This window comes from Hesperophylax consimilis, chromosome 9 (assembly GCF_061612785.1).
Source record: "Hesperophylax consimilis isolate HC1 chromosome 9, BYU_Hcon_1.0, whole genome shotgun sequence".
Lineage (NCBI taxonomy): Eukaryota > Metazoa > Arthropoda > Insecta > Trichoptera > Limnephilidae > Hesperophylax > Hesperophylax consimilis.
The window spans coordinates 20,082,645-20,108,800 of NC_142844.1; the positions used below are offsets into that span (position 1 = coordinate 20,082,645).

A 26,156-nucleotide genomic window follows, 5' to 3' on the forward strand; every position below is an offset into this window, starting at 1 on the left:
TCATTAAATGCGGATGCTATTTGGCTCGGATCCTTAACTACGCAGTCATTTACCACGAGGGATTCTATTTCGTTAGTTGGTTTATGTGTTCGGTTTGATAGAATAGAGTTTATTATTTTCCAGGTTTTAGTGGTGTTATTTTGATTTTGTTGAAAGCTGTTCGCATAATATTTGTGTTTTAGATTTCGCCTTTAATTAGTGATGGTATTTCTCAATCTCTTTTTAAGTGTTACAAGAGTAAGATTACCAGGGTCTTGTTTCCACTGCTTGTGAATCTGGTTTCGTTCTTTGATTAATGTATTTAATTTGGAATCAAACCACGGAGTATTCAGTTGTACCCGACTTCTTAATCCTGTTTTTGGTTTAGTTGTACCTGATTCTATTGCCTTTTTAATGTGATAATTGAAACTTTTAAAAGGGTCTTCTGAGTTGCTTAAGTTGATCGTGAAATTGTTATCAAGAAGATAGGATTTTACTGACATACTGTTGATGATAGGTCTCGTAATCCGGGATTTGGTTCTATTATTAAAACATTTTTTTAAGTTGTTCTTATAATCAACAATAAGTATATTATGGTCACTAAGTGGATCATCAATATTCGATATAGTAGTCTGAATGTTTTGCCTATTTGATAAGATGTGATCTATTAAGGTGCAGCTTGTATCAGTGACTCTCGTGGGAAATGTTTTGTTATGTATTGAAAAATTGTAAGATTGTAAGATGTTGCAAAAATTTTATGAAGAGTGTGTGGATATGGATATGTCAATGTTAAAGTCTCCGAATATTAATGTATCTTGTCTACTTTCGTTCAGTATTTTTTCTAGATGTATTAGAAAATCCTGCATATTTGTGTTGGGTTTTCGATAGATAGCATAGATGTTAACTGGTTTCCTATCACTGCTACTAAGCGTTATACCTAAAAAGGAATTTTCATTTGAGAAATTTTCAATAATTGCACACTTCATAGTATCAATCACATATATTGCTACGCCGCCTCCTCCTTCGTTGGGGCGAGAAGCAAAAACACTTTTATAACCGTAATGACGAGCACGTGTACAATGTATCGCGAACTTCTTACTTTTTCTTCGATCTCATCAAACTTATTACGGATGCTTCTCGCGTTCATATACATTATTCGTAGACAGTTCGTCACGGGATTATAATTCTCGATGGTGAGGCACTTATGCTCATGTATGTTACACTCCATAATCTATAGTTGCAAGGTCGTTCTTGAGTGCAGCGATGTAGGCCGGGCAGTTGTCCCTATCTCCAGTTGAGTGATCAGCAGGCTTACCAAATATGGTGCATGTCGCGCAAACTGGTTTGATGGTGGAATTTGGGCAGGACTCACCAGTATGATTCTGTTGAGCACAATGTCCACATGTGGGTTTGGTATCTCTGCAATACTTGTATGAGTGACCAATCATGTGGCATTTGGCGCAGACAGTAAGGCCAATAAAATCTCGGACGCGGCAAATAGTCCAGCTTATAAATACTTTCTCTTGCTCGACTAGAAATTTACGTACGGTAGCGGGTACTGCGTAGATACGGTGACAAGCGTTACCTGTGCGAGCACCAGCCAGGTGACTTAGTTTACAGCCTGCAATAGTTTCTTCAATGTCTTCAACGTTGGGAATACCAGTGAGAGCCATCCTTAAAAAATCTTCGTCGGTCAGGTCCCGGGGAACATTAAAGAATATCAGTCTCGGTAGACGCTTTGACGGTAGTCGGGCCTTCAGTTTGCTCGAGTTGTCGAAGCAAGGTGCATTTAATAGCTTTTGTTGTTCGCCCGTGGTTGCCGTATTGATCAAGATACCTTTATTTCTTATTTTTTTTATTCCCGTGACCCGAACGCCTAGTTCAGATGGCCGAATTGTATCTTCAATCATTTTTTTCGTACCGTCACTGTCCTTTGTGGCGTCCGCATCCGTTGGAAAGATGCAAACGGCAGGTCTTGGTGGTCCGACGCGATGTCCTTGTTGAGTGATTGGTGGGGGTTGGTGAGCATCATATGGCTGTTTTCGGGCGATGTCAGCAAAAGAGAGGGTAGCCTCCGTTGCCACTGCCACTCTCCGCATTACAGGCCCGAGATCAGATTCTAATTGTATGATTTTTTGCTCAAGGTGCCTTTTTTCCCTCTTCTCGTGGCATATTTTTATTTCTGCCATTCTAAGTTGTGCTGTAACTGTAGCTAAATCCGCACGCATCGTCTCGCGCTCCAACAACAGCTGAGATACGGATCTGAAAACTTCCGATACGTTTCTAGCGATCCTCAGCTGCTGGTCTTTTGAGACCTTAGATTGCTTCTCTGCTAACACAAGTTGAAGAGCTGTCAAATGTGCTTGGGTTTCATTGAGCACATCTACTCCTGAAGCGCAAGGATATTCCGCTTCGGTGACGTCCGAGCCTTTGGATGACGTAACCGAGCTGTTTTCATCCGCATCCTCAATCGTGACGCACTTTCCTCCTATATCCTCTGGACTAGGAGACATCATGGTGCTTATGTGTCGTTTTTTAGGACGATTCATTATTAAACACTACTTTATAAGGACACATAAAAAAAAAACAATGTTTGAAACAAAGTATTAGTTCTGTTCAGCTTTGCGCCTGAAAATTCGTAGGTGGGCAATCGGTCTAGCTCTATGTAAATCAAAACAAAAGTCGCCGTATCGAGTTTTTATATCACGATTTTTTTTTATATTTGCACTAATTGAGCACAAATAACTTTAAACAGTTTATCACTATGAATGTATCTACGAAATCCACTATCGGTTTTACCGAAAAGTTTCTGTTTTATTCACGAAATTATCGGATATGTTTTTTTGTAGGTTTTGGATAATTTTATTTAAAAGAAAAAATACACAAATGTATACTAAAAAGTATTTTGCGAGATGAGAGTAATCTCTTTCGACGCACAATTGTCACTTTAAAAGGATTTAATACAGAGAATTTAGATAGTTTCGATTGTAAACAAGGGGTATCACAAATTCACAACACAAACGCAACCAATAGGAGCCCTGAAAGGTGAGCTCATAATTAAAGCGGCCAATCCGCGCACTTTATCCGTTGTACACAACACTTTGGTTTGGGATGCAGTGAATTTTATAGTTTATATTATTAAAAAAACAATGGTAAAATGTTAAAAAGTCACTGGAGAACACTACCACGTGTTAAACTTTCGTTGTTTTTAACGACGATTACGTTTTTTCTTCCGTCGGATTTATTATAAAGTTGTTTACTATTATTAACGATAGCTTGACAGAGCACGACGCTTCGTAGGTGTTTGTCTGCATACATTGTCTGCATATTCCTTCAAGACAATGGCGGAAAATAATTTATACAGTTCATATATAATAATCTTATAACTGTTTATACTAGCCTAATGCCACTTTATTTATTTTAATCTTTTTTATGTAAGAGCAAAAAAGCAGTAAAGAGCATGTTGTGAGTGGCTTACCTAATATTTTTTAAATTTTCTATTTGTATAATTTACTAGCTGCGTTGCTGGGGGTTATCCTTAAGACAGGGGTTCCCAACCTTTTTGTACTCTAGAGACCATTCTAAAATATCGGTAGGGTGGCGGGCACCACCTATTTTTAATCGCCAAACTCGGGGCAGCAATCGCAATCAAAATTACAACAACGCGGTTCCAGGCGGGGAATGCTATTTGCACATCACTCCTTGTACACGCCGAAAAGCCGAAGTGAGCCGATGATCGCTGAACCGATCGGGACGGTACGAGGACGTGAATACTCTCAGTTTGGCTGTCAGGGCTATGCTATTTGCTTTCACTGACAGACAGAGCTGGCAGAGTCATGTGTTTTGGCGCCTTCGGCGTTTATCGGCTCAGTTCGTGGTGTTCGTTCACTTCGGGTTTTCTGCGTGTACAAGGAGTGATGTGCAAATAGAACTCTCCGTTCCAGACTAGCGTGAAGAGTGCAGTCTGGCTCGCCGCTAGACAGGTTGCGACAAGTACTGTCAGCAAAGGAACCACTCATACATACAATATCGCAAACATACGAACGTATTTAATAAACCTAGGCACTCAAAAAAATTAAAACTCTAACAAATAAATAAAAATAATTCACATTTTTAAATAATGTTTATGAAAAACTTATTTCAATGTCGAATAGTGGCGGGCACATATGAATTGGGCACGGGGTTGGGAACCCCTGCCTTAGGAGATAGACATATACCATCGCAGACTTTTCTGCAGGCCTGTTCAAGATATACAATTCTGTAGTACATTATTTTGATGGTATCTTGTTTAGCCAGCGTTAGTTATGTAAGCACCTCAAAATATTTTTTTACAACTTGATTAAAAACATCGACTTTTCTCTATTTTCTATAAATATAATTTAGATGTATTACATATATATAAACTTCTGGAAGAAATTCTCTAAAGGATAGTGAAAACCCTATACAAATCCATTGCTTAGTTTAGAAGAATACGGATAGTGACTTTATTTTATACTATTTAGAGATTAACATAAAATAAAGAAAACCATCCCACGGAACTCGTGCCTGGTTTTCGAACTGGTTCCTAAATATTTTTGTATCCTGGTGGTGTATAAAAAAAGAGTTAGAATATTTGAAAAATCTCTCTAAAATAGCTGAGTTGGTAACACAGTCAAAGTTTGTTCGGCGGCTCGGGTGGCTCCATCTCATAAGGCTGGTTTAGTCATGGGGAAATTGGAGTCAAGAATTCGCAGTCGCAGCCTGCCAACCCCTGGCCTTAACCTACAACAAAACAGCGTGAAAGTTAGTTACTTCAGGTTAATGAAATGAAACGAGTGTGTTCAAACATGATTTCTTTATTTATCCCATAATTACTAAAAACAATATATTTACATAATGTTTACTAAACTGAATAGTGAGTCATACTTAATTTGCTATCGGTCACGTGGAAAATGTTACCATTCCATCCTAGACAATTAACTGTCCTAGTTAGACTTCCTAGAAGCATCAACATTGGTTGGTTGGTTCTGCACCTAGGAAGTATCCAAGGCCTGTGTTGGCAGTCTCTCGTGAGTTTATCTGGAACATAGAATCCCAGCTCAACCAGGATATCAGGACACCGTCTAAAGGACACTGTCAAAGAACAAGTTTATACACTATAAGCAGTAGTGCAATGCTCCTCCGAGAATCGTGCCTGCAAATACCCGGCATTTCAGAAACTCTGTGGAAACGGCCATGGGAATCAATTTCTTCGAAATTTCTCAACCATCAGTGCATGAACAGATGCAGCGGTTAGTTTCTCAATAAACCACACATGTCAAATAATATTAAGGTGATTTTCTCACGAAAACGGCGCTTTACAAATAATTCATTATTCTTAATAGTTTTGGGAGCTGTTCTGAGATATTTGGTCAACAGTAAAATTTGTTCTATCGAAATAACCATAATATAAAAATAGTACCACTATAGCATTGAATAAAAAGTCCTACCATGTCTAATGTAAGACTGGGATAACATACATGTCTTTCTATAACACTAAAATCTATATTAATAAAAATGTTGTGTGTTCAAAATCTTATAACTCAAAAGTTCTGGTGACAAATAAAAAATGCTTGATGTAAAATCAACATGCGCTATCGATAGACTAGATAGACTAAGCCACCGCAACGCATGGCGGCATACAGCTAGTAATTTAATAATATTTTACCGATGCCAGGTACATGTAACATATTATCACTGTTCTCAGTGCGACATTCACTGTTATGTTGCATACAAACTATACAGTACCGCGAAACAATAACAGATGACACTGTTATTGTTTATATTTTTTAACACATTTAAAAACAATAACGACAAACAAAAAATACTGTGTGAATTATCATTTTTTTTTAAATTTAACATGCGTACCGTCGATCACTGACGAGCTGGACTGATGGTCTTGGTACGCAGCGAATCGTGTGGCACTTTAGCTCTTCATTCATTCATCGACACATCAAGAAAGTAAAGAATTTGTTAAATTAATATTAATGAAAATGCATTATTTTTTTGCTTCTCCGTGGACTGGAACAGTTCCTCATTTTAATTAAACTGATTTGTGTGTGTTTTTAAATAATATCAGGCAAACCTGACTAATTTTCAAAAACGCGAGGCAGGCGAGTGGTTATAAAGATAATAAATATCAAAAAAGGTATTTTTACATTGGACATAATTTATCAGAAGTAATTAATTTATGGCACATACAATATTTGTAAGGCACTTTTCCAGGAGCCGGGAGTCAGGATATAAACGCTTTCTTAATTAATTATTACCTTCACGTCTACCACTGTAAAGTATCAGACAAGTATACTAAATTTAGAGCATGGTTTACTGCACAAGAGTGTCAACTGCTCCTAATGTAGTCTAGAGCCAGTGAGACTGGCATCCCAAATTGAGGTATGTTGTGAGGCTGGTGGAGAGGAAGGAGATGGTGAACAGGAAGGTGGGTAAGTACCTGACTATTCAGATCTGGTCACTAAACACACCTAAAGCCATTTCAAGCAACGCTTCAATTCTGTATGTATACTAGTACATACTACATAGGATAGTTTCTGTTCATAATTATTTCAGCACATGGTCCGGACTGCGGTGGACACAAAACTAATAAGTACCTTATTTTTTGTCATGGAATGGGTGATTGTGGGGTCGGGATCTGCAAAGAAAAAGTAAAATATGTGTAAAAATTTTTATCATATAGGTATTAGGATAAAAATTAAATTAAGAGAATGGAAATAAACCAGAACAGAGGCATGTGGTCAATACTGTGTTGTAGCAGGTACACCAGGATAAAAACCATGCATCGTCAACACAATCTTTTAAGTGTGTGGCAACGATTAGTTTATATTTATTAGTGTTTATTTATAAGTTAAAAAATAAAATGTTACCTGACTATTTGTCAAAGAATGTTAGAATTAATAGTGCAGTTCATTTATATCCTACGAGAAACTGGAACGATTTTAGGCTTTCTAAAATAATATTTATTATAAAGGTTTTAAAATGGTCAATGAACTCCCGGTAATTGTTAAGGAAGCTAAAAGTCTTGCAGTTTCTCGTGGATTATGTCTCAATGTTGTGAAGTCCAAATTTTAGTATGTAATTAGTAAATATTATTATAGTAGTCCTAGAAAATAATATATTAGGTATAAGATGTAAAATTTTATAACTAAATAAAATATAAATACAGTAAAAAAAAAAAATTTTACCATGCACATATGTATTACTCTTTTCTAAAGGCATACCGCTGATAGCTTTGTTTGAACCTCTCCCTCTTTCTCATAAACGAAGTATTTATCGGAAAGAAAGGATACAACGGAGGTTATAGTACAAAAAATCACCAAAGAACCCGGCACCTCCCGCCTACCATACGCGCTACCTATTGCGCCACCGAACCCCGCTGTCATTTTATCAACCACACACTTTTTGAGAATCACTATACTGTTTCAACTTAGGCATCCATCTTTATTTTTACAAAATATTGCATGTTTGACTAAATTTAAATAAACAATAAATTTAATTACCTTTCGACAACAGTGTTGCCATTGGTGACAGTTCTGGCCGGGCAGCCGTGTCTCAAATAGTCTATGCACCGCCATTTCCTCACCCCGCCCTCACTGGTTCTGGCCAGGGCGTACTTGTAGTGATTTAGAAGCATAGTCTGAACAGTAACACTGTGCACATCTGATGACAAACACATTTTATGCAATTAATACCATTACCAGAAGAAAGTGGAGACAGTGCATCTATAGGGGTGGATAAACCAGGTAAACATTTATTGTTATATTATAACAAGAAATTCTATTCTGATAATTAAACAGATCCAGTCGTAAGTTTGTACATATTTATTAGGCTGCCTTTATTACACTCGTAAGTAAAATTTACGACTTACGCAAGTTTTTGATAAGTTATTCTAGGGGCGTTAACTTAGGCAGCATATTAATACACACAAGCCCTGCTTATTTATGGGGGTACATCAAATACTTATATTATATTATGTAATTAAAAACTGTATTATATTGTGTAATGTAATTTGTGTATCTTTTTTATTAATAAAAAAAAATATATATTTGTACAGTGCCCTTGAGGTGATTTTGCACAAAAACGAGGCTATACAAATCATCCAAATATTATTATTAACTTATGTTAATTAATGCTTGCAGAAGTTGTTTGGAAGTTCAACTTATGTAAGTGCTCACAGCGACCGTGACATCTGTAAGTTTATTTGCGGTAAGATGGCTTCCTCTCAACAACGATTTGCCGCTGTCAAATTAAATTTCCGTGATTTTGTCAATAAAGACGAAAGGGCCTAAATAAGCCTAAGTGTTATAGAAGTTAGAAGTGTTATATAAAGTGGAATAGAAGTTGGCTTGGGAGAAACAATTCTCCATGAGCTTTTGTTCCGTTAACGGCGAAACTGAATGTTTAATTTTATTCTAATGCAGACAGATTTCAATTCAAATACATCATGTTATAAACAGAAAGATAGAGATTAGAAAGGATTGGACCCATAATCTAAAAGAAGGATGCTCGTTTTCAGAAAGCTTTTATCCACTTGAAAAATAAATTATATCTCTTCAGTTTTTGGAATCAGGAAATTTTCTTTCCATTTACATATATTTTTTGTAAGTTTTTATTCTAGATAAAAGAAAATTACATTTTCACTTATTTAACTAGAAATAACTATGTAATACATTACACACAAAGTCATTGCATAACAATATTATTCACTTTCAGTGTTTTGTTGATTGAGCATAAAAGTGAACAATTTTTTTTTTAAATATTCGAACTTTCGTTCATTTTTAATTTTGTCTGGAAGGCAATTATATGTTACCCCCTCATAACCAATGGATTGATTGCCATAGTGAGTATGTATGGTGATTAAATGTATGTTATCGTGTTGCAGTGTAAAGTGTGTGTTTACTTGGGACGTTTTAATGAGTTCTGTATTTGTTTGTATGAGTTTATTATTTATTTTGTATATAAGGAGACATGTATTATCTTCATATAATTTTCTTAATGTTAACAGTTTTGTTTCCATACATAATTTTTTTGTGGATGTTCTAGGTTTGAAGTGAAATAGCTTTTTGATTACTTTGTTTTGTGTTACCTGTAGTTCATTTCAAGTAATTTAAATGTGAATGTACGAGGCTATAAAGACTTTTTAAAATTTTATTTGGTAACAGATATGATAATCCGCTAAATACGCTAATTAACCTTTCCGGGAGTAAGTTACGTAATGCTGGCCGTGCTCTGGGGAGTGAATTTTTTTTACATAAATATTTTTTTTTTTTTGATTAAATGTATGCTTTATTCAAAATAAATAACAGCCGATATGTCTGTTGATAATGATGTAAAATGTTTAAAATTAGTGTAAAGTTACAGGAATTTGCCCATAGATGGCAATACGATGCATATTTACAGAATATGCATCGAATATGAATATGCTACGCCTGTCGTCCATAGCCGTCCATACTCCTTTGGCGAAAGTGTGTACCGTCGTTCATTAGCGTCCATACTCCCGGAAAGGTTAAGGGGGTGATTTTATCTTTCATATCTTGAATATGCTGTTTAAATGTTAAGTTTTTATCAATGCACAGCCCAAGATATTTCTCCTGTATAAGGATTTGCAGGTTGTTATATTCAATTTTTAAGGGTACATGAGGAGGAATGATTTTACGGGTTGAGCTTAAAATCATGTATCCTGTTTTTTTAACATTCATAGTTAGGATATTTGATTGGAGCCAGCTGTTAATTTTGCTGTGGGTCTTTTTGTGCATTGTACATTAGTTTTTAAAGTGCTTATTTCAGTTTTATTCTGTGTTATTTTTAATATTGTTTTCGGGAGATAACGTGCTTATCCACTTATCCTAATCAGATTTTAGTTCAAATAATAAAAATACTAGTTATTTTACAGGAAAAAAATTCCTACAAAAACCTGTCATTTAATTTTTGACATCTCACATGGGCGCAATTAGGTATCATTTCTTACGGTAAGTGTCTGAACTTATCAAACCAATTTAAAAAGCTTTGGGGCCGTTCAAGTATTATACAGGGTGTCCGGAAACTCGTAGTACAAGCGGGAAACTGGTGAATCTACATCACATTTGGAGTCGATTTTGTAGTATATTATTTTTTGATTTGAGCTTTCGTTATCGAGTAAATCGAGTTAGAAGTTGATTTTTTTTAATTTTTTTTAATCAAATTCTTATAAATTATTACTGAAGATCAAAGTACCCAACTAATTAAAACTATTTGAAAGTAAAACAAATGAAGAAACTCGGATTTGAAGCATTATTTTGAAATCACCCTTCATTTAATCCGGTGTAATCATAAAATATTTCTGCTCTGCTAGGTTTCTAAACACCAGAAAAAACTTTAACCCTAAAATAGACGAAAAATATTTTTTTTTGTTTTTTTTTTTTTTTTGTGAAAATGCTCAAATCAAAAAACTTTATGTTTATTTGGGTTCCCCATGTGGTGTAGATTCTCCAGTTTCCCGCTTGTACTACGAGTTTCCGGACACCGTGTATAAGCACTATAGGGGGGCAGGGGGGTCTTTGCTTTGCTTATTTTTGATGACATGGGGGGGTGGGGGGGTCGAGATAGTGATTACGTCAGCACTGCTCAGCACTAGTTATTTTTTTTTACACATTGGCAACCCACACATTGTCTATGTTTGAAAACCGAATACATATTCGGGGATTCCCACAAATAATTAATACGTTTAGGTACTCGCTTAGAAAACAGAATACATTAACAGAAAAATGCATATAGGTACCAATTTTTACGTAAGCATGGGAGGGGGAGGGGGGGTTAGAGCTTCGCTTACTTTTGGTGACAAGGGGGAAGAGGGGGTAAATAATTGTAATAAATCTGCTTACGTAATACTTGAACGGCCCCTTTCAGAAGGGTGTAAGTTCGCGCGGATACAATTAGGACCTGTCAAAAACTTACGCCTTTAACGACTTGCAATATATTATCTAATGAGACTTACAATGTCGTTTACATTAGTAATTTTGCCAAAAAAGGAGAAAAAACCTATGTGTGTAAAGGTAGCCTTACAGTGAAACATTCTTATACCTATCAGGCCCGGAGTCACTTTGTTACAATTTTTTTTATGTACATAAGGATTCTGAAAGAACCAAACAGAAGAAAAGATTAAAAAAAACTTATATTATCTACGCAGGTTCCAAACTAGGTCATTTTTTTGTATCGCATTACAGAGGTTGAAAAATACAATATTTTTAAAATATTTAATTGGTCGATTAAGATTAATAATTAAATTAACTTTTGCATTTGCTTACCACTGTGGCAAAGAGGTAATACCCATGGCTTTGGCAACAGGAGTATGGTACCTAGTTTTAATATTCAACAAAGTGCATAAAATATATTGCACATTGCAAATTGAAACAAGTGCTTGGTTGAAGTCAATTATTCTGGGCTGCAGCCAGCAGGATGAGATGACCCTGATGATAGCCAACCGCTATATCGAATAGGAGAGGACACCAAAAGAAGAAAAAGGTTTACTTTTAGGAGGTGGGCTTTTCACTGGGTCGGGGTCATCAGTTCTGGATACTTCATAGAATTCTATAGGGTCCACCCCACCAGATAAGTCCTCAGAAGCCACAACCACCATGTCTTCATCAGCCATCATACCACCTAGGTCTCCTGGCTCCAGTTCTTCTGCCAGGCTGGAATGCATAATAATATTTCTTAAGCACTCGTGTCACCTAGTGATATATCCAGGGCCCGATTAACCCTTAAGCTCACTAGGCTGGGCGCAACATTTTTGATGGCGCATCTCGGGTGATCGGCCATAGGACAGGAGCGCTTACAATATTTTAAAAACTTGGTACAATTGTTGTAACAGTTAAAAATGGCTATAATAAGCTGAAACCGGTAACGGTAAAAAAATAAAATAAGTGGAAACAAGTTTAAAATTGTTTCAATATATCATTATAATGGAATTCCACCACGAATTGTCAGTACCAAAAATAAAAATATTAAAATTATTTACAATATTAAAATCCATATCAAAAACCTTCATCTGCTTTCCAAAAAAGTATTTTGTTTTTGGATGCATTTATAAACAGTGAATTTATTTTATATTAAATGTCAAGCGGGAATATTTGACGATTTTTTTTTGTCTAGACCGGCCATATGCAACCTGTGGCCAGACAAGTTATAATGTGTCTAGACCGGCCATATGCAACCTGCGGCCAGACAAGTTATAATGTGTCTAAACCGGCCATATGCAACCTGCGGCCAGACAAGTTATAATGTGTCTAGACCGACAATATGCAACCTGCGGCCAGACAAGTTATAATGTGTCTAGACCGGATATGTAATATATATGCAACATATGCAACTTGCTGCCAGATAAGTTATAATGTGCGGCCCGCCTAGCTTTTTTTATACAGACACCTGATAATCAATATAAAACATCTAAAATCATACTAAATATTCATAAACCTAAAACACAATATGTTTTTAGTTATTTTTTACTATTATATTACGAGGTAAAGTTAACGCGACCATTCTTTCCCCTTTTTACTCTGTACAGGTTTCAACACTCAAAGCCATACTGATAACTGGGGTTTATTATTTTTAATCAATAAAGTATTTAATTTAAAAAAAGGGTATTGAACCCGCAACCTTCTGATTGCCGGTCAGGTGCTCTAGACCACTAAGCTACGTCGGCTTATTCCCAACTTCTTATTTATTTTTACTTTTATTTTCAATTTTGTATGGGTATTTCAGGCGAGCAATTATTGCTATAATAATATCTGGGGTATATTAATAAAAAAAATTTCACTCTTATTTTGGAATGTGTTTTAATAAAATGTATGATGTAATAATAAGTTGACTGGGGAAGCAACCTACGGCAACCAAAAAATTTGTAAAATGAATTTTCACACGATAAAAGATGACAGCATTATTTATAGGTTTTTAAGTATATCTTATTTAGTAAAATTTCCAACATGTATATGTAATATTTCAGGATAATTGAAGTGCCAGCATTTTGTGGTTTTACCTTTTGCAGATTTTTTTTCTTCTGCAGCATTTTTCTTGGGGTCTGCACATAGACATATGAATATTAGTAGACCTGCCCTAAGTGATTAAAAGCGTATTATTCCCCACTCCCCATACCGGTTCCATTGGAGCCGGCTGGGCTCGCGTATGGCTTCCCGTGAATCTTGAGAATGTGACGTCATCATTCTTGTTCGAACTAGCGTCGAGCTATGGTCTAGGCATTTTATGAAATAACACGGCAAAATAGTGGCTTGTGATATGAAAACTTGTAAAAATATATGTGAAAAAGAGAATAAACCCAATTGTCGTATTACATTCCATATGTAAGCATCATTTTAAGCTTATTCACGTCGTATAATATGAATCAGTTGTAGAAACATATACTATCACATCGAGCCAACATTGGTCGAATGTAGCGATTCTCAAGTGTGCGCATCGTTGTTACTGGGAAGTAAATTATGAACACTTATAAAAGTTTTTTTGTTATTTGTTTTTGGGGTATTATGCCGTGTTGCGCTAACTCCTTCTTTAGCCAACGTTTCGGACAGCATTGCAGTGTCCATCATCAGGGCAGATGTCTTATTTGAGGTTGTGTTAAAAAAAATAAGACATCTGCCCTGATGATGGACACTGCAATGCTGTCCGAAACGTTGGCTAAAGAAGGAGTTAGCGCAACACGGCATAATACCCCAAAAACAAATAACAAAAATACTTTTGGCCGTGAAAATCTTAAATCATATTTAAATCATACTTATAAAAGTGTCTTAACTAAATATGTAAACAAAATATTCGACTCTGAAAATAGAAGAAATTTTTTTTTGCCGAATTTTGACTTCGCAAATTTGTTCATAACGTGGCAAGTAATTTGCGCTCCCATGTAAAAATGTCTGTTCATTCAAAAGCAGATTTTACTTTTAAGAACTAAATGGTGATATTATAATGCGAGATGCCTATATACTGTCAGATTGATTTATTGACGAATCACAGTCAGCTTTACCCCCTTCGTTCTTCAACAGTTGATTTTACCCCTCATCTTTAATTTCTAGTCTATATATTCATATGTCTGTGGGTCTGCAAAGTTTATATTATAGTTTGCTGTTTTTATTTTTTTGGAAACTGACCTTCCGAATAAGAGATACCATTTATTGCTTTGACCGTGTAGAAGAAATTGCAACATTTTTGTCTGCGGTGCATTCTTCAGTGTCTTTGTGAATGCTTGATTCATATTATGCCCCCATATGATTGTGGATTCCATTGTCCCATCAACTCAGGAAAATTGGAACTAATGGGCAATATTCACAAAAAAATCACTTCTACTACGCTTCACAAATTTTCTCCTTCCATATTTAATTAAACAATTTTTTTTTCCAAATTGGGGTTCTGCAACGGAAAAATTTTGGAGACTCCTGGCTAAAATCTTTGATTGAATCATAGATCGCGCTATACTTTTACAAGAATTTGATAGCTAGGGCCGCTATTGATGCCATCGCAAAGTAATTAATTTAACATCTTACGTTTGTAAAGTGCATTGTGTTGGAGGGCGCTTGGAAGGAATTCTCTCCTGGAAGGAGTCCGGTGAATTAGATGTCCTCGTCGTGGCTGATCTTGGCAAGATTATATTTTGTGATTCCTCGAAATCATCGCAGTCTGAGATGTCTTTTTCGGCTACCGTTTCAATTGTATCTGGTGGTAACCTCGCTGCTTCAGCAATATGTTCACCTGCCTGCGATTTAAGTATGTTCGTGTCTATTTCCTGAAAATAATAATTATTATTATTCATAAGAAGTTTTAATTAGAAAAACCCTAATCTAAACTTCATACAAATATAGGTTTTCCAATACAAAAAGGTTAAGAAGTTCTAGAAGTTTTCATGCATAACTTCTTGATCGCCGACGCTCAATTTTCGGAATGCGACAGCTCATTCAAAATGATGTTTTTGTAAATTGTACCATCTTACCAAAATGATATATTTATAAAAATGGAATATAATATTCCATATAAGTAGTTTAGTGTATTAGATTAGCTGGATATATTCAGATAAATAATTTTTTAACAGTATCCTTGGATGTGCTGGTGAAGGAGAGTTTAAGGGGTTATATACAGTCAGGAGGCTCAAAAAAAGAGATTTTTCAAGAATTTTTCCTGAGAAGACTTTTAAATTTATTTAAGTAAAAATTTGTACAAATATTATGGTAACGTTTAACAGTATTTTAAGAATTTTTATTTGTAAAAATAATAATTTTGAATTAATGCTACTATAGCTGCTATAGCTGATCTCCAGAAGCTCCTCTCAAAAAAAGGCATCTTGTGGTGACCATCATATCTCTGGACTGGATCATCTAAAATGAAAAAACCAAACGGATTTCGTTATAATAATAAATATTCCTCTAATTAATCGAAGGACAGAGCAAAGTAATTTTTTTTGACAAAATGGCGGCTTCTCAAAAAAAAAAATCGACTTTTTACCAAAATTTTGACCTTATATTGTTTATTAAAAATATATATATATATTTATCGGTGAGAACAGCCCTTCGATCAATAACTATAAAATATACTTAAGAAGCTTGTGTAAAAATTTGAAATTGATTGGTTCAGCCGTTTCCGAGTAATCTTGGTCACCGACTTTAAAAACATAGTTTTGAGAAAAAGTGTTTAATGTTTGAAAAGCATTTTACATAGAGTAAAACAAATATTTTTTCAACTTACATCGAGTCGTCTATTCCAGGGTCATATAATACTTCTAATAACTCGAGCTGGTGTTGTCTGCGGACCATTCTTCCCTCTCGTGTGTTCTCATGTGCTCTGCGGTCTGAGACAGCCACGCTCTGTTCATCCTCTCTTTCGGCATATGAATGCGCATTGGGCCCAAGTAAAACCCATATTGGATTCATATAATACAATAATGATGTTGTACCTTCATTAAATATGCCGGCAGCTATGTATGCAGCCGTTTCTACAGTTTTCGAACCGGCCGGAACTATTTTTGGAGAGATTTTCCATATCAGTTGATTGTAGCTCTCGTTATTGTTTTGGGTGAAACAACCCACATATCTTTCTAATAATTTCTCATTGCTGAGATCTGTATAAATGGGAAGTATAGCCTCAGCAACATCTTGTGGTAATGACGGATGATCATGCTTGAAAGTGGGTAATTCATTGGCAGCTACTGCCCGTTGCCACTGCACCATGACTCTGGTCCGATCGGGCACTTCTCGTCTTGAGGTTTTTTGTCCGTTGAGCAATAATGATAATATGTGGCCCAGATAGCATTATACATTTTTTCAACGGAATCACAATTTCTCCTGATTGCTAAGCCATAATAAACTGTCAACTTATCAATAATTTTACCACTAAGTTTGCCTTTTGCACCAAGAGTTTTTTTTAAAATATATTTGCCACTTTTATTATCAACTGTTTCCACATTTTTATTCACACAATCTCGGAGTCGCGTGCCCATTCTCTTCTGTACGTATCCAATACATTCTTTCTTCATAACTTCTTGATCACCGTAAGGTGCAGCTTTTAAAACACCCAAATACGTTTTGGAGTCACCGTCTCCGATGTAATTTCTGTACACCACTCCAAATTTTTCCACTTAACGCTTGAACACTTCGATTACAGCATCGAATTCCATTTTTTCAGATGAATGATTGGCACTGCAATCAAGTTGATGAACTTCATACCAATCATTATAATACTCTTCAGTATTGAGTGTTTTGCTCCACGTTTCACACTGTTTACAATAGGAACATTTTTCCAGAATAGTATCTGATCAATGATGTCACTCTGTACTGTTTGTACACGGGAATGTATATTATTGATTATTACAATTGTGAGTAGGCTGTGATATAAAAGCTGGCATGTCATTTTGCTGCGCCTTTTAACCCTGATCCAAGAACTCTCATGACAAATAAAAATCGTCTATTGATCTCATAAGAGTGCCCGACAAAAGGACTAGAATTTATGTTACGAACTGCATTATCACACAGCAAAACAATTTTAAAACCAAGTCCTCGTTCAGAAGCAGTTTGAAACTTGAAACATTTCCGTCACAGATTTTACACTTCACATATTCAGAAACTGCTGCAAAAACACTGTTTTAAAGTTTAAAATTCGATACTCAACACACAAATCACGCGGAACTAAGATTTCCTCTTGCATTTTGAATTTTTTCGCAAAGGCACAAAAACTACTTACATCCGTTTCAGCCATTTTTGGATTAAAAACATTTGTTCACCTTTTTGGTCTCGACTTACGAATGTTAAAAGATTTTCTAATTTCACTGGAATTCTTAATTTTCACAAAAAAATATAAACGAGCTCACAAGTTTACTGCTTGGCTTAGCTGTTTAGACTGACTAAACTAAAACTACTCTTTAATATTTGCCAGTTAGGGGAGAGAAAACGGTAAATTTACCTTGCAGGTATAAAAAGAACAATAGTGCACTTTCGCTTTATGCATCTGTTTATTTTAGAAGTGAACATTTACTTATTAGTCCGCCCTCTAATTTCAAACGCTCTGACACGTCTTTACAAATATGCGTGTAACTTCGAAAATAATAACCGGACTAATTGACTTTAAATTTTTTGTGTATGTACTTAAATAAATGTACATTACGAAAATGAAATAAAAAAACGATTTTTTGAAAATTCTAACTGTATATAGCCCCGAGAGTTTCATTATATTTAAAAATGCATTATATGAAAATATAGTGTAATTAGAATAAAGATTGTAATAGTAATAAATCCTAATGTGTTCCACATATTATTAAAGTTTAATTAACAAAATGAGATGAGTCTACGTTTTTTGACATACGGAAATTTGTAGGAAAGAAGAATGATCAGAAGCAATGTTCCCTTTAAGGTGTGCGGTAGTGTGGGTGAACAGCAGTACTCCTGCTAACAATTGTCCGTACACATGAATCCTATAATTTCTATACCCGCTATATCCGATTTTTTGACAAAATGATCTGAGTATGACATCTTGTTCACATTTTTGCGAGCAACAAGAGGAGCCTAAAATTGAGTTTCAAAACCCTCCTTATCGCGACCAAAAACCATGTTTAAACTGCGAGTGAGAAACCAAATCCGCTATATCATACAGAAAGTTACTATCAAAACCCGCTATATCGGATTCAACGAATCACAAGCAGTTATTTTGCCAAAATACAATATGGCCGCCGCTCTGACGCCACGCTCGTGTGTCAAAATGATCTACGCGTGAGTTTCTAAACCCGCCATGTCGGCTCAGTTGACTTACAAAATCACGAAGTGAGTATCAAAATCCGCTATATCCATTTTATTTATCGAAATTACTTAATTATTGCTAGACATATATAGAAAAATAAATGCTTTTCGAAATTTTATTACTCCAATTCATTATTTTATTTTATTTATTTTATTTTTGTTTATTGCAGAAACAAACAGTACATAATTACATAGATGACAATAGTTACAAAGTTATAAAAGTTAGTATAATAATTGGTACCAATGACATGTCGCTGACATATATACATAGGAGGTATATTATACATTTACGGTTAAGTTACATTTTTAAGTTAAGTTAATTAGTGTGCTGGGGAAGGAGAGAGGTGTGTGTGAGTGTTTGTGTGTGTGTAGGTGTGCGTGTGTGTCTGTGTGTGGTTGTATGTGTTATGTTGGCGAATTTAGTGTGCTAAAAAAGTTTTTCTTAAATAGAGGGAGAGAATCAAAAAATATATCGGTACTTGTGCTTCTTTGAATTGAGTTGAATGTTTGAAGGATGCGAGAAATAGGGGAATTGGCTGCAGCGTTTGTATTATTACTAGTTGTGTAAAAAAGGTTGGTGTGTCGAGTTCTTTTAGATGGGGTGTTAAAATTTATTTGAGATAGAAGTTCTGAGCAGTCTATTTCGTTATGTATTATTTTATGGAGAAATGTCATGTCAGCTACCGTTCGCCTGGATTTCAGGGATTGGAGAGTGCAGATATAATTATTGTTGTTGTATTGTTATTATATAAAAAATTGTAATGCATTTACTTATGTAAGCTAGAGATGTGACAGTTTTTTGCGGTTTTCTCCAAATCAATGAAAGTTGATATAGCGGGTATAGAAATTACACGACTCACATGTTTTCATCTTCTGCACACATCTTGAAAAAAGGAATGCGTCACCAGATTGTTGTTATTCGCAAGTATGTTCAAAAAAATCAATTTTTTTTATAGGTTCTCAGGGTTTGCAAAATAGGTTAAGTATTTTGAACAGTTACTTTATGAATTATCGCTTGTTTGAAAGTCTTCCTGTTATTTTTTTTTGCTCACATAGGAAAATGATAAACATAGGTATTTTCTCTTTTTACTGTAACCATTTCATTGTTGTGTACCTGAGAAACAATGCATAATATTAAGAAATATTCATCAGGTCTAGTAAGGAACCGACATAAACGTAAGTTGCTACAGGTATAAATATTGTTAAATAGTGCCAATAAAATACACCAATTATTAACCTACTGGACTACAATTTGGATGAACATTATCGGGTTTTATAACCTACATATTGTCGACGGCAATCCATCACCACGCAAGTCATCCTGCAATGCAATTTGAGAGCCGTAATAAACCTGCAGTAATAATAAATCAGTTGGATTAATATAGGATTTTTTCAATGTAAGGGAATATTCTTAATCAGCATCAAAAATCACCGTGCATCTCAATTGCCTCCCGTTTGGGTAAAATCATCGCCAGGCTTTTGTGTCTCCTGAAAAGTGGACAAATATGATTTACGCGGTGATGGATTGCCTTCGACGATATTTTAAACATGTAATTTATTATTTGGTGATGCATTAACTTCCTTAATTTTATCTATGCACGAGTGTATTGTTGGGTACTCGCCTTTTTCTTCATTTAATATTTCGCACAGATGAGTTGATGGGCGGCACACACAATGAAAACATTAGAGGGAACGTTGATCAGAAGCTCAATTCAATATAATGAAGAATATATAATTGTTTTTGTGGCGTTATGCTCATTTATAAGTTCTTAGTGTTAAAAAATATGATAAACATGTAAAAGCCCAGTTGGGCGTGAAATTCAAAAAACTTTTTTTTAAATAAAAAAATATTTAAGCTCACCGTATCGATTCCTTGGATCTGTAAGGCTTTGGCAGCCGCAAAGAAAGGCTCCAGTTCTTCCTCAGTGATGTCCACTTGGCCGGTGTACACATATTGCAATAAGTGCTTCAGAGTCGAATAGGAGACATTCTGAAAGTATATTATTTTATTTTATTAATTGACATGGGAAGGAACCAACATAAACCGGGTGCGGTAAGAAAACGTGATACATATATGTATTTGTATTGGTGCCTGTATGCTGATCGGCACGGCTCAACATATACAATATACATACATATGCTTATTGCACTCGGTTTACGTCGATTCCTTACCGACCCGTGAGGGAGCGGGATTATTGTCAAACATGTTCACACAAGTTAGCTTATAAAAGTCATCACTGTCTCTTAGGCCAGGGTATTTGAGCCCATGTCACATCTGACATCAACCACTGATTCTTAAAACCAAGTCAGTATTATATGTCAGAATACGTGTGATGGTGTAACGGTCTTGACGGTGTAATCAGAGATCAAACATCCGGGCCTTAAAATAAAATAAAGGTATTTGTAAGTTGCTTACGGTGAGGAAGATAATGGGATGCCTGGCGGGGGAAGAGTGAATGATCTCCTTGAGGTAGGGGCTGGCTATGCTCATGATGAGCTGGTGCACCTTAACCAAGTGCCCGCCTGCAGCCAGGGTCAGGTCTACAAAGTCTTCATTCTGAGGACAATCATTGCATCACGTGAACAGATTTCTAGAATGGTCTTTTGAGATCTCTAGCCTATTTACAGTACTTGTGTGACTCATCCGTCTGGCACAGGACTAATATCCATCACAATGTTGAGAACCACCAATGTCATCTTTGGGGATGCTGTGTGGAGGGTCTTTTTGAGGAGAGGAAGTAGTGAATGTAGGAGGGAGGAAACACAGAGGTCGGCAAATCGTTCCACAGCCCAGCTGTCGAACTCAAGAACGAGTCGTAGAAGCAACCCGTTCTCAAGTGACAAATGTTAACTGTGTACATATGTTGGGCGCGCGTTTGGCGTGTTTCCCAACTATGCACCGGTGCCGAAGGGATCAATGACGCTAGTTCCTCGGAGCATCTTCCATTGTAATACCAGTAGAACAAGAATAGCGTACCTACCTGATGCCTGTGCTCTAAAGATTGTAATGTGTTTGTTAAGATAGGGAATGTATACAGACCGCCCGTTTCTGCAGTGTCGAGGGATTTTTTAGGTATTTTGGGACTCCAGATCGGAGGTGGCTGCCAATTCAACAGTGGGGCGATTTCTATAGGGTCAGCAGTTGTGTACTATTAAAGTATCTGTGGGCCCTGTACAGTACACCCAGCTTCTGTGAGCTGCCTGTCTTCACGCTGCCTTCGGTGGAGCCCACTTGCTTGAGCTGGTCAATTAGAGTTAGACGAAGTATATCAATGGAAGACATGTTGGAAAGATTGTTTCCATTGAAGGAGACTTGTAGATTGTCATTTTGATCCTTTTAGACGTAATCAGACATGATTGGGTCTTTGAAACATTAAATTCAACTAGGTTATTCTTACCCCTCTCGAAGAGGAAACCTTCTCGAAGTAACCGTCCATTCTCTGTTTTAAAGCCCTCCGAGGTGTTGGAGTTTGTGTATCCTCGGAAGGCTTGTCAAACAAAAAGTCATCATGGACTTTACTGTCATCCGAGCACACGACAAAAGGTCATTGATGTGCAACAAAAACAAAGTCGGAGAAAGAACCGATCCATGTGGGACGGCAGCATTAATTTAATGAGAGGAAGAGGTGAAACCATCAGCAACAGTCTGAATTGACCTCTCCCTCAAAAAGTCAGCAATCTACGTACACAAGGATGCAGGAAGTCCATAAGAAGGCAGTTTGTTGACAAGTTATTATATATAATCGGGAAACACTCCTAAATTTTAAAAGTGATTGTGTAAAAATAATGTAAAAAACAAAATATTTATGTTGCAACAGTCAATAATAATAATTATAAGACAACTCAAGTCAGTCAGAAGATTCAATCAATCAAGAATGTAAATAAATTGTAATTGTGTTTGTGTTTGTTGATCAAATGCATTGTACATACAGTTTTGAATTAGTGATCGACGAACCGGTAGATGCAATCTGTTAGCCAAAAGTTGATAATAGTTTGTCTAGTCTATGGTTAGTAATAGGAAAGATCATTGTAGAAATGTATTTCTAAGCGGCGATTACGTATATACTATCAAACCAATGAAGTGGTGAGAATTGCTAGATTGAGAAACTATTTCGCGTGTGCACACTCAATTGGACATGAGCGTCTAGTAATGCTACGTATAAACATGACAAAATTTCCACAACGCGGCTTGCGGAAATTATTCCCTGTTTATACGGATCCTTATACGGAATAAATAATAATGTAGGTATAAGTTTGCCAGTAACAATCATATTATTGACAGTGAATAAATAATTTGAGTCGGAATAATTTATTTTAAGCCTATTAAGGCTTTTACATAATATACACGGTGTCCGGAAACTCGTAGTACAAGCGGGAAACTGGAGAATCTACACCACATGGGGAACCCAAAAAAACATAAAGTTTTTTGATTTGAGCATTTTCAAAAAAAAAAAAAACCAAAAAAATATATTTTTCGGCTATTTTAGGGTTAAAGTTTTTTCTGGTGTTTAGGGTTGAATAACAGATGTTTTAACCCTGCAGAGCAGAAATATTTTATGATTACACCGGGTTAAATGAAGGGTGATTTCAAAATAATGCTTCAAATCTGAGTTTCTTCATTTGTTTTACTTTCAAATAGTTTCAATTAGTTGGGTACTTTGATCTTCAGTAATAATTTATAAGAATTTGATTAAAAAAAAAAAAAAAAAAAAAATCAACTTCAAACTCGATTTACTCGATAACGAAAGCTCAAATAAAAAAAAATATACTACAAAATCGACTCCAAATGTGATGTAGATTCACCAGTTTCCCGCTTGTACTACGAGTTTCCGGACACCCTGTATATAACAATATTTAGGAAATTATACTGGTAAATAGCGCAGGAAATGACTGTTTAAAAGACTTGCACAAAAATAAATATGAAGTAAAAATAGTACTGAATTTGATCCACACAGTATGTAGGTACAAAATATAAAAAATAAAAATCCAAAATAATTTTTTTCTTTCAACCGACAAAATACTGTTAATGTGTTAGTCAATTTAAATAGCTTTATCAAAATATTCCCCTACTTAATGAAAAAAAACTTCAATAAGGTATGCTTATATATTGAAATTGATGTACTAAAATATATCAACAACATCGGAGTATTTGTTTCCTAGCTGTTGAATCTGTCGCATAGGAGCGTAATATTGGGACGTTGATGTAGAATTGCTACAGTTATATGCCTAAGAAGCGTATCTATGAGAAGGGTAGAAGAAATCGGAGATGACCGGGGAAAACATGGCACGATCAAGTGAATTAAATATTTGAGTCGGGTCACGTCAAGAGCAGACGTATGAAACAACATATGAATGTGAATAAAACAAGATGGGTGTGCCACAACAAAGTCGAGGAAACTACGTGACGTTTAGTTACTAAGAGAGTCCCAACTGCCCCAGCCGTCGGAGCCAGTGCGACTACGGCATCCCCAATTGGGGTATGATGTTTTGGGTACCGCCGCCCGGGAAACCATTTATTGGATAACCAACACCTCTGCCATAGGTCACCCCAAGTGGTTCATTATGTTTGGTGACATAGCAGGGGTGCAGGCGTAATGGTTAGATAGGGAAATAAATAAATTAGATAATTATTATGTATGCGTCACTGTTTATTATCGATTTCTTGTAGTCACTTCAAAGTTCAAACCGCTGACTGCACGTGCAATATCTGATTAGGTACCTAACTGGACTATGAATTTTATTCATCTTTATATTGGACTGAGGAATATTTGAAGACAATTTATGAAAAAGCAAAACAAATATTTTATCAGAATCACAAATTTGAAATCTTTTGACGCTTTTTCTATAAACATCTACTTAAATATGAATGTGCTGAAAGTGTGCTCGACAAACGTATTTTGAAACTGCTCACACAGGAGTGTGTCTCATTCAAATGTACATAAGCCGGGGGTACCTACCTATATTGCAGGGTGCATGTTTCAGCTACCAGTCACTAACACTCGTATAAATGGGACGAAAAATAAATGCTTTTGCTAATGCATTTTCTTGATTATTATAAGTGTTATAACAATGAATTAGGTATTTGAGCCAATCTCATTTTTGGTATTATTTTTCAGTACAAAAATAAATAAAATAACATCGGTTTTTTTCGAGTGGGGCATGCGAACAGATTGTACGAGAATTATCGCTTCCGTTTCACCTTAACAGTGAAAAAAACTCAGAAGCGTTGAAATACTTGGACCAATAATATAAGAGGTAATGAATTAGGTTTCACCGACTACGGACCACAATAACACCAAATAAGCTGCGCTCATCTCGTAAATGTCGACAGCGCTAATCACAAAGTGTTATGGGTAGATCTCGCCGGTACAATAAATATATCCTTTTTTTAAAGTTTATATACACAAGTTTGGTGGAGTTATTGCAGGAGATGGTTTTGCGTTGTGTTGTGAATTTGACAGAACACAGCTATATTGACTATCGACAGGCAAGAGTATTGTTTGGCAATAGGCCATAATAGGTCATATAGATTGCTTGTTTACCAACACCTTAAGATCCCTTATATAAATATTACAAAATCCAAGTATTATCAATATTATATCATAGGACACACAACTTCCAGACTCTAATTATTTTTCTAACATACCTTGAGTAATGTGTTTAAATTTGTGCACAGTCTGTTTTGGTAACTATCCCAGGACAATGCAAAACGGGGTTGAAAAACTTTCCTAATTTTAGGTTCAGCTTGAATGACTTCTGTTGTATCTAATTCTTCATGCTCCTCATGGTGCCTTCTTGCCAAAGGCTTTCTTAACTTCTTATTACTCGACCTAAAATAAGGTTTCAGTTCACACATAGTACATCTAGCCACCTGCTTATCATCGTTTGTTACTTTCAAATAGTTCCAGTTTACTCAATCTCTTACCCAAGTAACGAAGATCGCCTGGGCCTGGCCGACACAATATCTTCACTTTCAAATTTTACCAATAAAGGGTCACCGATAGTGATATCTACAGATTCCGTGGCGATTGAGGAAGAGGCTCCTGGTAGATCACTAAGGTTAGTATCACTCGATCTAAAATAAAGTTTCAGTTCAGAGAAGTCCATCAGACCACTTGCTCATCATTTTTTATTACTTGTGCTATTATTTAAGGCTTCTAGTGAGAGTATTTGTATTTAATCGGTAAGTTCTTTTATTTTCGAGAGACATATTGATTACTCGTCATTTCGACAAAATGACGAATGAATTAAATGTGAATTTATCTCAAAAAGGTAGGGCAAACTTAGATATTTTTTGTGATTTAGCACTTAAAACTGACTAAAGATATTATGTACGTTTTTGTTATTATCATACCTCGTCATTTTATATTTGACTACAATGAATTTAGGAATGAAAAACGTTCGTTGTAAAGTCGAACGGTTAATTTATTGAGAAACAATAACAACGTTAGCTATCAAAATAGCCAGGGTTCATCTCTTACCCATGTAACGAAGATCGCCTAGCCTGCGCATTACCTTTATTAGATTTGACTGGATCAGGTGAAACAGGTTCGGTGAAGAATAAAGGGTCACTATTATATATATTGTCGGTTTTCTTAATGGCCTCACTTTTAATTTGTTTGAATATTTTTAAATACATCGTGGGATGCCTTTTCCGCAAGTGACTTTTCAAATTACTAGAAGTCGATTTATAGGATATCCTTGCAGCGCAGAATGAGCACTTGGCGTAATATGTTTCGCCTATTGGTTTGTAATAGTTCCATAATATACTTGTTCTCTTATCTTTTCGAACTTCAGACATGATAATAAAATTATATATTATTATGTTTTAAACTTATTCGAAGAAAGCGAATCTGACATACATAAATAAACCACTCTCTAGATCGA

The 26,156-nt window shown here is 35.7% G+C and overlaps 1 protein-coding gene and 1 pseudogene across 2 annotated transcripts; both read right to left on the reverse strand.

Annotated features, from left to right (window-relative positions):
- Nucleotides 1-4,521: 4,521 nt before the first annotated feature.
- LOC149421032 (uncharacterized) lies at nt 4,522-26,156 on the reverse strand. 2 transcript variants are annotated; one of them, XM_089635344.1, is made up of 10 exons: nt 25,751-26,156; nt 25,195-25,344; nt 24,916-25,099; nt 20,686-20,826; nt 20,131-20,259; nt 14,538-14,776; nt 11,518-11,681; nt 7,512-7,671; nt 6,606-6,646; nt 4,522-5,091 (listed from the first exon to the last, which is right to left on the reverse strand). In XM_089635344.1, the coding sequence occupies exons 1-9, from the start codon at nt 26,068-26,070 to the stop codon at nt 6,607-6,609; spliced, it is 1,527 nt and encodes a 508-aa protein (XP_089491470.1). In that variant the 5' UTR covers nt 26,071-26,156; the 3' UTR covers nt 4,522-5,091; nt 6,606. The 2 variants fall into 2 exon arrangements, with proteins under 2 accessions (XP_089491470.1, XP_089491469.1); XM_089635343.1 differs by having other exon boundaries at nt 4,523-5,037.
- LOC149421033 (uncharacterized) lies at nt 15,726-16,505 on the reverse strand (annotated as a pseudogene).

Coding starts and splice junctions, on each gene's coding strand:
- LOC149421032 (XM_089635344.1), bottom strand. CDS start 26,070: ATGTCTGAAGTTCGAAAAGATAAGAGAACAAGTATATTATGGAACTAT. Junction 20,827..24,915: donor ATTTAAACACATTACTCAAG/GTATGTTAGAAA, acceptor GATTGTCCTCAG/AATGAAGACTTTGTAGACCT. Junction 7,672..11,517: donor GAAAAGCCCACCTCCTAAAA/GTAAACCTTTTT, acceptor GTTTGTCATCAG/ATGTGCACAGTGTTACTGTT.